The following is a 13406-nucleotide window of genomic DNA, read 5'->3' as shown; positions in this document are numbered from 1 at the left end:
GGAGCTGTGGGCAGCAGTGGGGGGTGATGGAGGGAGCTGAGGGGTCTGTGAGGACTGAGACTTGGTCAGTGGTGCTGGGTGTGAGCATACCGGGACAGGACTCGAGGTTAATGGCTTGACTTGGGAAGAGTCAGTTCCTGGGGGTGCAGAGGATGGGGTGCCTTTGAGAGGCAACTCGGGTGTTCTCTGTTGGGCCTGTGAGGTCTCGGGGCCTGTGGGCTCCCCTCGGGGGGGTGGCATCGATCTGGGTCCCAGCTGTCGACTGGGTCTGGACACCTGTCTGTTGTCTTAGGCATGGAGATGGGGTTTCGGGGAGGACATGGAGGGACTTCAGGGTCCTTGGCTCTTCCTGGTGGTCAGAGGCAGTTCACTGAGTGACTCTTGTCCCTTGCAGTAAGTACCACAGGCCAGGACGTGGTTCTGAGCTGAACTGTACTAGGTCGCATTAGAGTGGTCAGCCTCCTGGGGACGCATTTGACTTCTGGAGCCTCTGCCCCCTCTTGTGTCCGCTGGGAGGCCTGGCAGGCAGCTGTCTCCCTTCCACCCCATCCCCAGGGCTCTGTTTGACCTCTGATGCTGCCTGGCCCCCACTAGCCTGTAATATCACCGTGCCCCCTGAGCCCCCGCTTTGCTAGGGTCCCCAGTGCCAGCACGGAGAGCGTCAGCTGGTCAGCTTCCTGGAGGTGAGGGAGTGACTGAGTCTTGCCCGGCCCCTCCTCTGTCAGCCCCACAGCCCCTTGAGACGTAGAGGAGCCGGCATAGGGCAGGCCGTGCACAGGCGACGTGCATGCGGACACATGCATGCGGGTATGTGCGCACGTGTGGGTGTTTCTGCGTGGCCTCCGTCTGATGCCCGACTGTCTTTGTCTCCTCGTGCCGCTGTCACCGATGCCACCGCGGAAGGCTGTAGCTGTCTATTCTCGTAGATTCGGAAGGTTGGGTGTTGAGTCCCATTGGGCTGAACCAGCTCCCACGTGACCCTGCAGCAGGTTTTTAGAGTCTCACAGGGGGAGAAGCCTGTCTGTCTTCTGAGAAGCAGCTGGTGGTTTGACAGGGCAGCTCCTAACCACTAGGCCAGCAGAGCCCCCCTTTCAGGAGCTGAGAAGCCTGAAGGTGCGGTGTGGGTTCAAGTGGCGAGCTCTTTCTCTGGGGAAGGTCTGTGTCCGTGCGGCGGTCTCTGTGTGGCCTGCCATCTGTCCACCCATCTCCGCTTGCCTCTGCGGCCTCCTCAGCTCACTCATCTCCAAGATTGGAGTCACTGCTTTGTGGCCTCAGTTTCCCTAAGAGAGACCCAAACGAGGCAATTCTCATTTAGAGGGCGTCCCCCTCGGGGGAGGAGGAGGTGGAGATATTATAAAGGGCCTTGGTGGTCCAGTGGTTAAAACCTTCAATAGCTAGCCGAGAGGTCGGTGGGTCACGTCCCCCAGCCTCCGTGGAAGGAGCTGCGTTGGTCTGCTTCCTTATAGCTCTGCCGCCGTGGACGGCCAGTTGGGGGCACTTTTGCACTGTCCTCCAGAGCTGCCGGGAGCAGAATTAACCCAGTGACAGTGTTTACAGGGGATTTCTTTTTTTAAAAAATAGTGATTGGAGGGAGCTCTGGTGGCCTAGTGGCAAGAAGCTGCACTGCAATCCCAGAGGTACGTGGTTCAAATCCACCAGATGCTCTGCTGGAGAAGGAGGGGCAATCTCCTCCTCTACCAGTCAGTACAAACACACGCACAAAATAATTGTTTAAAAAAATGTGATTGGAGTGAAAGTAGCCAGAGCAGATTTTGTTTTCCAGTCACCGTTCTGAGTGTTTTGTTTTATGACACTAATTACATTAGGGAACTTGGGGTGGCCTTATGGGTAAGGAGTCGTGCTGCCAACAGCAGGTGGGTCAAATCCACCACCTTCTAGGGAGAAATATGGCCAGCCTCCTCCCTGCGATTTGCAGCCTCTGAAAACCTGTTGGATCAGCTCGCTGTGGGTCGGTTCCCACAGGGCGCAGTCCCGTTACAGTGGCCACATTGTGAGGCTCTCTGGCCGCCGCCTCCCAGTGACTCGCATTTCCATCCAGCCTTCTGTCCAGCCCCTGTTGGCGGCTCTTGTTGGGTGCTGTCCAGACTCACAGCGAGCTCTGAACCACAGGTCCGCACCCTGTCCTGCCTGGGCCGGCCTCACCATCTCGTGAGCCGTCACCGCGGTCGCTGTGTGGCCCCGTCTTGTTGGGCTCTTGCTCTTTCTTGCTGACCCTCCACCTTTCTGTGCATGGTACTCCTCTCCAAGAGGAACCTCTTTTCACACTGTGTCTGAACGATGTGAGACGAAGCTTCACGGCCTTTGTCTCTAAGGAGCGTGCTTTCTCCAAGACATGTCTGTCCCCTTGGCCGTCCATGGGGTCTGCAGTGCTCTTCTCCCACGCCACACTCCAAGGCATCCCCTCTTCCGTCATCCTCGTTCCTTGTCCAAGTCTCAGATGCACAGCAAGTGATGGAAAGACCATGACTTGTGTCAGGCACATCTTAGTCTTTAAATTTACATCATTGCTTCTCAGTATTTGAGAGACATCCCTCCCTGACAGGAGACTTTGCAAATGAAATACATCTCTGGATTTCTTGACTTTTGGTACCAAGGGTGTTGATTGTAGATCCAAGTAAAATGAAGTTGTTGACAGTTTCAATATTTTCGTCATCTGTTATGATGTTGCCTGTTGGCCCAGTGGTAAGAGTTTTTGACTTCTTAATGCTGAGGGCCAGGCAGGATCAGTCCTTGGAGAGGGACGGCATGCTTGGGAGGGTGGAGGGACAGTGCAGGAGAGGAAGACCCTCAATGAGATGGATTGATTGAGTTTCTGGGGCGATGGGGATAGGTGTGTTGGAGACAGTTATATTGGCACAGGATAGAGCAGGGTTTAGGGCTGTTGTACACAGGGTCGCTATGAGTTGCAGGCGACTTGATGGTGCATAACAACAACGTTGAGGGGTAATCCATAGTGAAGGCTGTATTCTTTGAGCTTCTGAACCAAGCATTTGAAGTCCTCAGTAAGGAAGTTTCATTCAATAAGGTTGTGTCATCTGCATAATACAGGTTGTTGGTGAGTCTTCCTCCAATCCCATGCCACGTTCTTCATAAAAGTCCAGCTAGCTTCTTGAGTGATTTTTCTCAGCATGCAGATTGAATAGGTACGGAGAGAGGATACAGCCCTGACACACCACCTTTCCTGATTTTAAACCCTTGCTCTCTTTAGAGAACACCTTTTTGGTCTGGGTATAGATTTTGTACTTGCATGATTTAGTGTTCTGGGTTTCCCATTCTTTGCACTGTTGGCCCTGATTTGTTATTATCCACACAGTCGTCCTTCCTGCCTTTTGATCTTTATCCCTGGAATAATTTTATTGGAGGGGAGAGTTTGGAAGAGTATGTGCTGGGCACAGCGTGGAGGAGGAGGGTGTGCTACTGACACCCAGTGGCCAGAGGCCGGCTGTGCTGATAAACACTAGAGAATGACCCCTGGCATCAAAGTTAGGCTCTGGAGACCCTGACCCAATGTCCGTGGGACCTACATGTTGGTAATGGAGAATGGGGTTTTTGCCCAAGGAATGTGCCCCAAATTGTGTATTGGATCACAAAGGAACCATTAGTAGAAAATTAGAAACAGCTCACTTTTCTTTGATAGATGTCAGATGGGAAGTGGACGCTCGTTTACCAGGGCTGAGATTGCAGGTGGGGCACCCTTTCTGAGGGTGTGTGACGATATTTCTGAGAGTTGAGTGCCCACCTCTGCGTGTGTGTGAACTGCGCTGATGGAGTGTGGCCCTAGCTGTGGGCATGCCTGTGCCTCACAGAAAAAATTGGGAACAGCCGAAGCACAGACCCTCTTCTTTACTCGGTGTCTTTCTAAATCTAGTTTGACACCAGGGTGTGAACATCGGGGTGGTAACATCGGGTGACGTGCGGCAGTGCTCTGTGCGGTGTGTTGGATTGTAAGGCGGGCGCTGCTGGCGTGAGGCATCCCCTGAAAGTGCAGAATCGGGGGCATGTCAGCCAGTTTTCACGTAGTCAGCTTCCCCAGGTCAGGAGGTGCCCTAGGCAGCTCTGGGCCGTCTTCCTTACGGAAGCGGATCTGCGAGCACTTCATCACAGAACATTCCAGGCTGCGGCTGTGCAGTTCAGCTGTACAAACTGCTGGTTGGCTGGTGCGTTAGCGCCCCAGAAGAGGAGATTTTGTGAGGTTTGTGGATGGAAGCAGGTCTGCAGATAGAACGTGATGTTAGATGGTAGACACATGTAGGCCACCCCTATTGATTGGTGTCATTCATATGATGTTGTTGTTATGTGCCGTGGAGTCACTTGCAACTCATAGCGACCCTATGTACAACAGCCCTAAACTCTGCTCTGTCCTGTGCCAATCGCACTGTCTCTGACACACCCATCCCGATTACCCCAGTCACTGAATCAATCTACCTCATAGAGGGTCTTCCCCTCCTGCGCTGTCCCTCCACCCTCCCAAGCATCATGTCCCTCTCCAAGGAGCAGCCCAGTTTGACCCTTTCCAGGATGAATCTTGTTTTCCTAGCAGTCCATGGTACCCTCAATACTCTTCTCCAGCACCACAACTAAAAGGCATCAATTCTTCTTTTATCCTCCTTAGTCATTGTCCAACTCTCTGATGCATAACAAGTTATAGCAAAGACCATGGTCTGTATCAGACGCACCTATGTCTCCAGAAAGACACCACTGCTCTTCAGCACTTTGGAGAGATCCCTAAGAGCAGCCTTAACCATGGCAATACGTCTTCTAATTTCCTGGCTGCTGGTGCCGAGAGTGTTGACTGTGGAGCCAAGCAAACTGAAGCTGTGAACAATCTCAATCTCTTCACCATCCATCCTGATGCTGCCAATTGGCCCAGTGGTGAGAATCTTTGTCTTCTTGACATTGAGCCTCAATCCATATTGGAGGCTGCGGTCCTTGACCCTTTGCAGCAAGTGCATGAGGTCCTCCTCAGTTTCAGTGAGCAGGGTTGTATCATCTGCATATTGCAGATTGTTGATAGATCTTCCACCAATCTTGACCCCACATTTCTCCTCATAGAGCCCAGCCTCCCGGATAATCTATTCTGCATACAGGTTGAAAAGGTATGGAGATAGGATACATCCCTGGCGCACACCCTTCCCAATTTTGAACCATGCAGTGTTTCCCTGCTCTGATCTGACTACTACCTCTTGGTCCAAGTATAGGTTTCGCATTAGCACAATTAAATGTTCTGGGATTCCCATTCTTCTCAGAGTCAGCCACAGTTTGTTATGATCCACACAGTCAAACACCTTTGCATAGTCAATGAAACACAGTTAGACATTCCTCTGGTATTCCCTGCTTTAGCTAAGATCCATCTAACATCAGCTACAATATCCCTAGTACCACGACCCCTTCTAAACCCAGCCTGGACTTCTGGCAGTTCTCTGCTGTGCTGTTCCAGTCGTTTTTGAATAATCTTCAATAGAATCTTGCTTGTGTGTGAAATCAATGATATTGTTCTATAGTTTCCACACTCTATTGGGTCACCCTTCTTTGAATGGGAACAAATATAGATCTCTTCCAGTCAGTAGGCCAGGTGATTGTTCTCCAGATTTTTTTGCACAACTTGGTGAGCCACATCCAGGGCAGCATCTGTTAGCTGAAATATGTCAGTTGGTATACCATCTATTCCTAGGGCCTTATTTTTTGCTATTTCTTTCAAAGCAGCTTGAACTTCATATATACATGCATTTTAAAAAAATGATCAATAGATGATTTATTTAAGCAATAATACATAGTCATTGTTGTCAGCCTTAATAGGAGTTGTTAAGTGTTAGCTCCATTTTCTTTCCCGGATACGTTTTTCTGTTACCTCTGTGAGTTTTGAAAATACCAGAAGAAGAGGGTCCCAGTGCCAGTGGTGGTTCCCAGGAGCGAGGTCTTGGGATTGGGCCTGCAGTTGGGATGGACGTTTGCTGACCCTGCATAGGTCCAGCGAGTCAAGGCAGGATCTGTGATACTCAACCGAAGGTTGGGGTAGTTGAGGTGATACTGTTATTTAGGCCGGGATCTAAGGACAGCCACCCACATGGAGCCGCCGGGTCTCCAGAGATACGCTGACCCAGCTGGGCCGAGGGTAGCATGTAGGACGGCGAGGCTTGTACCTTGGGAACAACATCTTGGCGACTGCTATACATGCAATTTTAAAAAGGCTTCCATGTATGGCACAGGTGTGAGCATGTGAAGCTTTTTCTGGAACCTTCCAGCAGGTACCAATAGCGCCCTCCGGGAGGAGGCCTGTGGTTGGGAAAGAGTCAGGTTTTTCTAGATTCCTGCTTGGTTCCTTGTGACTTGGGTAAAAGTTTACAGAGCAGACCGGTCTCCCTGTGAACAGTTCATCCACGTTTCGCTGTGACGTTGCTTGGAGTCCCCACGATGGAGCAGCCCCCCTCCCTCTTCCTCCCTGTGTTCATGGCTTCCTTCTGTCCTTTTTTCCTCTCTTTCCTCCTCCTCAGCTTTCTCCCTGTAAAATGCTGCCCTTCTGATACTGTATGATGATTGTTCCGAGCAGTGTCTATCTCCCTGGTGTTCACCATCTAGACTTCTCTGTTGTTTGCCTGAAAATTGAGCCATGGGAGTGAGTTGGGGGTCACTAAAGGCCGTTGTCTCGTTCCGTTGGACTTTCTATCAGATTAGAAAGGCTGGTCTTTTTTATGACTGAGTTTTGTACCAGATGTTCCCGATCTGCCTCGATCAGAGCGGTCAGCAGTGGTGGCTGGGCACCACCTGGTTCTCCTGGTCTCAGGGTTCACCAGGGACCGAGGGGGTGAGGTCCACACGGCCCATTAGTCCTCTGGACCAGTTACTCGTATGTCTTTAGTTTTCTCCACTCTTCTTTATTTCTGAGGAGGAACACTACGCATGTTCTGATTTGGAAATGTTACGCCCAGATGAGTTCGAGAGCTGAGTTCCTAGGAAACAGTGCTGGCCGTGGATGGCTGTCCTCGCCTTTGCTTGGTCAGCCCACACAGTCTTGGGTCTGCTCTCTCCAGCTGGACCTCACGGTGGCCTTTGGCTGCCTCTGGCCTCTGCCTCACATGTGGGGGACCAGAGAGGGGCTGGCTGCCATGCCCTGGGCCGAGTCCCCCGCCTCCCGGCTCACCTGGCCCTGTCTGCAGGTCCGGAGCGTGCTGTGGGGGTGCGGCCCTCGCTGGAGAGCCTACTGGCAGCCAGCAGCCACATGCTTCAGGAGGTGCTGGACAGCCCTTTCGTGGACCCGCTGAAGAACCTGCGGCTGCCCCGCGAGCTCAACCCCAACAAGAAGTACAGCTGGATGCAGAAGAAGGAGGAGCGGGTAAAGGGCCGACGTGGATGGGCCGGGGAGGTGGAGTAGGGGGGTCTTGGCTAGAGCCCGGCCGCCTTTGGGGTCAGAAGGGCCAGGCCTGCAGTCAGCTTCCACCCGACTTGCTGTCCTCCGCATCCTGTCTCTGTGCCTCATGACTCAGTTTCCCCATGTGAGAACCTCCAGCCATGAGTAGTGATTGTGACGAGAGCAGACTTAGGGCTACACTTGGCCTGGGGACCCGAGTCCCCACGCGTCACAGTCCTGGCCTGAGGGCTGGTGGTCTGTCTGTAAGCTCCCATCGAGTAGATGGTTCGGCTGAGTCAGTGCTGTGGCCTGTCCCCTGGGCGCACCCACTGCTCACCCAAGGTTTGAGGCCAGGCACTGGCACCTTGGAACAAAGGGCCTGGCTCTCTGCTTGGACAGGAAAACCCTTGGGTCCAGTTCTGTCCTGACACTCTTGGGGTGGCCGTGAGCTCTGGTCATCTTGTAAGTGACGAGACTGCCTGGTGCACAAGGTCGCTGCTGATCAGCTCGTGCGGGGGGCCTCGCTGTGGAAGGTGTCGGGGTTCTGGGCCAGCACCCTTCATCTTTCTCGCCCTCTGCAGATGTATGCCATGAAGTCCTCCCTGGAGAGCATGGACGCCATGGAGCTGGACTTCCGCATGAGGCTGGCCGAGTTACAGCGGCAGTACAAGGAGAAGCAGCGTGAGCTGGTCAAGCTGCAGCGGCACCGGGACTCCGAGTGAGTGTGCCTCCACGTCCCCGTCTGCCTGCTGGCGCGGCCAGCGGGCCAGGCCAGGCTGTGACGGCGTGTGCCGTCTGCCGGGGACAGAGTGTGCCCCAGTGTCCACCCTGCCCGCTGGGCCCTCCTGAGTAATGTGGACCGAGGGTGGTACTGCCACTGCCCCATGGCCCCAGGCCAGGCTGCGTAGGACTGGCTCATGGGGACTGGTGTTCAGATGTGTGCGTGCGCGTGTGTGTGTGTGTGTCCCACGTCCTTCCTCGTGCCCTCGTCCCCCCAGGTTCACAGCCGAGCCTGTGATTCTCTTTAAGGGATGGGAGTGAGGACCCCCATAGAAGCTTGACCCGCCGAGGCCCTGGCAGGCCGAGGAAACGGACCCACGCCCTGAGCGCCCTGTCGCCCCCCAGCCAGAGAGTGAAGAGCCGTGACAGTAGTGGAAAGTAAGGCTGGCCCCTCGGTGGGTCGGGGGCTGACAGAGCTCGGAGGGGAGGAGAGTGCCTGGGCTGCTGGCCCCCGCGCTCCTGTGGCTGGCTGGGGGACCTTGGGTCCCTGGGGCTTGGCTTGCCTGGACAAGGGGCGCTCGCCGGGCACTGGTGCCAGAGCCCGGAGGGCCAGTGAGGAGTGACCGAGCCACCAGCGTGGGAGCAAGGAGCCAGCGAGAGACCTTGTGCCTGCGTCCTCCCAGGCCAGACCCGATCCTGCCTGAGTGCCCTGCGTCCGCCAAGCATCCTGCCTCAGCTGGACCTGGTGACCCCCTGCCTTCAGGGCTCCCTCCACTGAGTTCTGGGGACACGCTCCTTGGGTGTCTCTGAAGCTTTGTGTAACGCCTCCCGGAGGTCTGCTTGGACACTGGCTGGACTGGGAGCTCTTCCTCCGGGACCCTGGATGAGCAGGGGCAGAGCTTCGCTCCTCCCCGGGGTTCGGGCAGAATGAGCAGAGCTAAGCCCATCAGATCTGGCTGGACCGTCCCTCAGCCTGGGACGTCTGGCGGTGGACACCCAGGTGGCTCGGCGTTCGGCCTGTGGCAGCAGAGGGAGCCTTAGGTGCCTTCGGAAGGCTCATGGGAGGCCCAGGTTAATCAGGAGAACATGGCCCATGGGCCCCTGGTCTTGTGTGGACCTCCTTGGATGCTCCTGACAGAAGAAAGGAAGAAACACCTTGTTCTCAGGCGGCCAGGGCCAGCATGGACCTCCGTGGAGTTGAGTCCTGACGCTGGGCGAACTTCTGGCTCCCACCAGTGATGACCTCAGCCCACCGACAGGTCTTCTGAGCCCCGTCGTCCCCGTCTGTAAAGTGCTTGTGCTACAAAGCATTGCTTGGCAGTTACACAGATGCCCACAGCACAGGGCATGGCTGTCGTTGGGTTCCACTGATTCCGATGCATAGTGACTCGTGTGACAGGGTCACGCTGCTCAGAGGCGTTGCGCAGGCTGTCGTCTTTACAGAAGCAGACTGCTGGTCTTTGTTCCTTGGAGGTGCTGGGTGGGCTGGAACTACCCGCCTTTTTAACGGCAGGGAAGCATTTAACGGCTGGAGCACCCGGAGCTCCCTTACAGGAAAAGTAGTGTTTAAAAAATGACGAGTGAGCTGCTTGTATTATTCTGACGCGGAGCTTGAGCTCATGGTTCTCAACAACTGCCCTAAAGCTTAGGGAGTGTGGATGGCGTGGTCACTTCGGCAGGGAGACGTTCTGGTAACCCGAAGGGGACACTTTAGCTCAGGGGTGGTACAGGATAGGCCAGCCCAGCAGGCCATCTGATGTTCCTTCGTGGGAACTCCTCAGGCTTGATCCCGCCTGCACTCTCCTGACGTGGATTTGCCTGGCGTTTTAGTTTCCCTCTCCTAGTGCGTGGTGAGCGAAGCAGTAAGCAGTCTTTAATGACACAGGTGTGTACGTGCGGTGTGTTTGCGTGTATACGTGGGAGGGAAGGTTGACAGACAATGCTCATTTGCTGTTTTCTCATGAAATTCTCATTCAGCCTCACTTGCAAGTATCCCAGACTTATCCCTGTGATCCCTGTGTGCAGGGCCAAAAGGGGTGGCCCCTGAGCCTGGCTTGGGCACTGACTGGTAACGCCTCTGGGTTTCAGGGTGAGCAGCAAGTCCCTGCTGACGTCCGATGACTTTGAGCTGGGAGCAGGCCTACGGAAGAGGCACAAGGGGGCCGAGGAGGAACATGACGCCCTCATAGGACTTGGGAAAGCCAGGGGCAGGAGCCAGGCCTGGGATGAGCATGAACCCTCCGACTTCATGAGCCAGGTCAGTGACCCAGCTTCCTGAGTGTGAGGAGAGCCTCTGGTGGCGGGGCCTGGACGGCACTTGAGAGTCCACGCTGTGGAGTCCCTGCTGACTACAGTACAGAAGTCGTAGAAAGGGCTGTCTCTGTGCCACAGTGACGTGCGCCTCCTTCCTGTGTACTCAAAACCGGAAAGACCCCCAAACCACCCCATAGGTACCGTCCTCCCTGTTGTTTTTATCTGGCTCAGACCAGGGAGTTTAGAAGGGACTCTCTTGGCTACTGTCTTCATGGATGCAGCTAGCCAGGACTCTCCTCTGGTGCATTGGCAGATTTGAACTGCCTACCTATAGGTTCATAGTCTTCCACAAACTGTGCTCCTCCGGGATCTTTTTTATTATATAGAGAAAGGGAAATTGAGGACCTGCTGTGGTCAGAGATTTGGCAAACTCAGCCTCCATGGCTCCGTCCATGTAACATGCCTACATGCTCCTTTTCTGAAGCCAAGAAGCAGGGAGACTTCATGTTCTTTAGTAAAAAAACACAATTACTCTGTTGTTGAACAGTGTAATTGTTTAATGAGCAGCTTCCTTTTTCTGCACTTGAACAAGGGCTGATGCCTCTGTAATTTCCTCCGTGAATGTTCTCGGGTTGATGGGTGAGCATCAGGCCCTTAGTTTTTCTTATTCTATGGTACATGGGAACTGTCTGCGTACAGCCCCCATCTCTGAAGACCAGTCAACCTTGCGCCTCCCGCCCCCCAGCCCTGTGTAGAGGGCTGTTTGGGTTGACCTGATCATCAGAGATGCTCACAGAGGGAACCTGATGCAGAGCGCGGGATTTCTACCTCCAGATTCTTGTATTGCTCAAATGATGCGAGCCAACTTGGCTCATGAAATGCTACTAGATTAGAGCAGTGGAGAGAAAGCATTCAATGAAGGACACGAGTTGGTCTGAAATGGCACACTTCACGGTAACAGATGGCTGTTCTTGGCGAGAGATGTAAACAGGAATTTAACTTGAGAAATCTCTAATCATACGTTCAGCTCAGGCGGCCCACGCACACTGGGCATTTTTGGGGTACCTCTTGCTCACTGAGCCCTTGTCTTCGGCTGGTTTAAGGTGGTTGAGTTTAGCTGAGCTCTGCTGCATCTGTTTTTCCATCTTGGTTCCCTTCCTCTGCCTTTAATCCAGCTGCCTTCTGCAGTACAGGGTGAGCTGGGCTTGTCTGGGCGATGCCCTAGGAGGGCCCAGAAAGCTGGGGTGGCAGTGTCAGCCCCAGTGGCCCCCATGGGCACAGCAGCAGCAGCTAACAGTGGTCAGCTTGCATTAGGTGTACGTGCAGCACTGGCTGCTCTCTCTCCATGAGGCTTTGGCTGTGGCCAGTGCCGCTTGTCCACTGTCTTCACGAGGCTTCGGCCACAGGCAGTCCCGGCCACCAGGGACCTGGGATGGGGCCCCACCGGGTTTCCAGGGCCGGAAAGCGGTTTCCTGAGCATTGGCTCGTGGGGTCCGAGGGCTTTCGCCGAGCTGGCGCCCAGGTTTGCAGAGTTTAGGAACCGAGGCAAAGAGGAGGTTAGGCCAGTGGGAAGGACGGGTCCCCGGTTCACGCCCCGAAAACCCCGCAGCCACTCTGTCCCCCTCCTTAACCTGTGACCCAACTTCCTCTGCAGCTGAAGGTGAAGAAGAAGAAGATGGCCAGCGACCAGGAGCAGCTGGCAAGCAAGCTGGACAAGGCCCTGTCCCTCACCAAGCAAGACAAGCTCAAGTCGGCGGCCTTCAAGTTTTCGGACAGTGGTGGGGGGAAACTGAAAGCTGGCGGGGGCTGCAGCAGGTACCTGACCTCCTATGACAGCCTGCTCGGCAAGGACAGAAAGGCCCTGGCCAAAGGCCTCGGCCTGTCCCTCAAAGCTTCCCGGGACAATAAACACAAAAGGGCAGCTAAAGCCAGGAAGATGGAGGTGGGGTTCAAGGCCAGAGGCGCGTCCAAGGCCAGCCACTCTCCGTTCACCTCGGAAGTGAGCAGCTACTCCTACAGTAAGTAGCAGCGCCGCCGCCTCTGGGCCCTTTCTCTCCTCCGTCTCTTTGCTGCTGTTTCTCGCGCTCGGTTCTGCGAATGTCAGCGTGACTTCCGGGAGGCACCGGAAGTGCCTTTACTCGGCAGGGGGCGTCGGCGGTAGCGAGGCGTTTGTGATTGGTAGGTGTGGAGCGTGGCGGTCCCTGATTGGTGGATAGAGCGGAAGCCCGCTCGCCTTGCCCGCCTCTCGCCGGAAGTTGGCTGGTTGAAGGCCTTGGGGAGTAGCCGAGGGGCTTCCTGGGGGAGTTGGGGGCTTGGGCCGCACAGGTGCAGGGTCGGGGGGGACGTAAAGGTGAACCGGCCCTTCCTGTCCGCAGGAAATTCCTCGTCTGGCAAAGCATAAGTGTTAGCAGAAGCGGCGTGTACGGCCGACGAGGTCTAGGGAGCCAATAGGGTCTGAGCCTCGTGTCCGATAGAACATTCTGGAAATAGATTCGTGTTACCCAGTGTGGTAGCCCCTAGCCACATGTAGCTGTTGTCTGTGTGAAATGTGGTTAGTGCAACGGAAGAACACAAAATTACTCTATTTCTGTTGAATTTTCGTTTTAATAACGAGGTCTGATTGCAGAGGATCATATGCGTGCTTTCCCCGAAAATGGGGAGCCTGGTGAAGTGGTTAGGGCACTTGTCTGGTCACTGGAAGGTGGACAGTTCAAGCCCACCAGCTGTTTCACACTGTGGGCGTTGTCCTGGAGGGTCCCAATAGCAGGAGTTCTGGGTTGGGGGGTTCCATTGTTGGGGTTTTTTGGGGGGTGTTTAAAACTAGAATTACCACCCCACCCCCTCGAGGTTTTGGTTATTTCCTGAGTATTTACGTTGTGTTCTTGTGCTTGCTCCAAACAAGCCTTTCCCAAGCCAGGGGTCCTCCTCTGGGCTTTTGGGGCATGAAGGACACAATAGGCACTCCATGACCATCTGCTGGTTGGACAGACAGGTGCCAAGGCCGGTGCTGTGCCGGGGAGGGGCCTCGATGCTGGCTGGCTGAGCCCTGGCCGCCGGTTGAGCCCTG

The 13406-nt window shown here is 54.8% G+C and overlaps 1 protein-coding gene across 1 annotated transcript in view; it reads left to right on the top strand.

Annotated features, from left to right (window-relative positions):
* The window catches only part of TNRC18 (trinucleotide repeat containing 18), a 124532-nt gene that overhangs the window by 60576 nt on the left and 50550 nt on the right, over window positions 1-13406 (top strand). The window contains exons 12-16 of the mRNA XM_006889751.1: window positions 7176-7351; window positions 7948-8084; window positions 8396-8524; window positions 10175-10343; window positions 11994-12357. Coding sequence (XP_006889813.1) covers window positions 7176-7351; window positions 7948-8084; window positions 8396-8524; window positions 10175-10343; window positions 11994-12357 — 975 coding nt within the window. The remainder of the gene's footprint in view (window positions 1-7175; window positions 7352-7947; window positions 8085-8395; window positions 8525-10174; window positions 10344-11993; window positions 12358-13406) is intronic.

This window comes from Elephantulus edwardii, unplaced genomic scaffold, assembly GCF_000299155.1.
Source record: "Elephantulus edwardii isolate Elephantulus edwardi_28Jun2011 unplaced genomic scaffold, EleEdw1.0 scaffold00080, whole genome shotgun sequence".
Lineage (NCBI taxonomy): Eukaryota > Metazoa > Chordata > Mammalia > Macroscelidea > Macroscelididae > Elephantulus > Elephantulus edwardii.
This window is presented reverse-complemented; position numbering and strand designations above follow the sequence as displayed.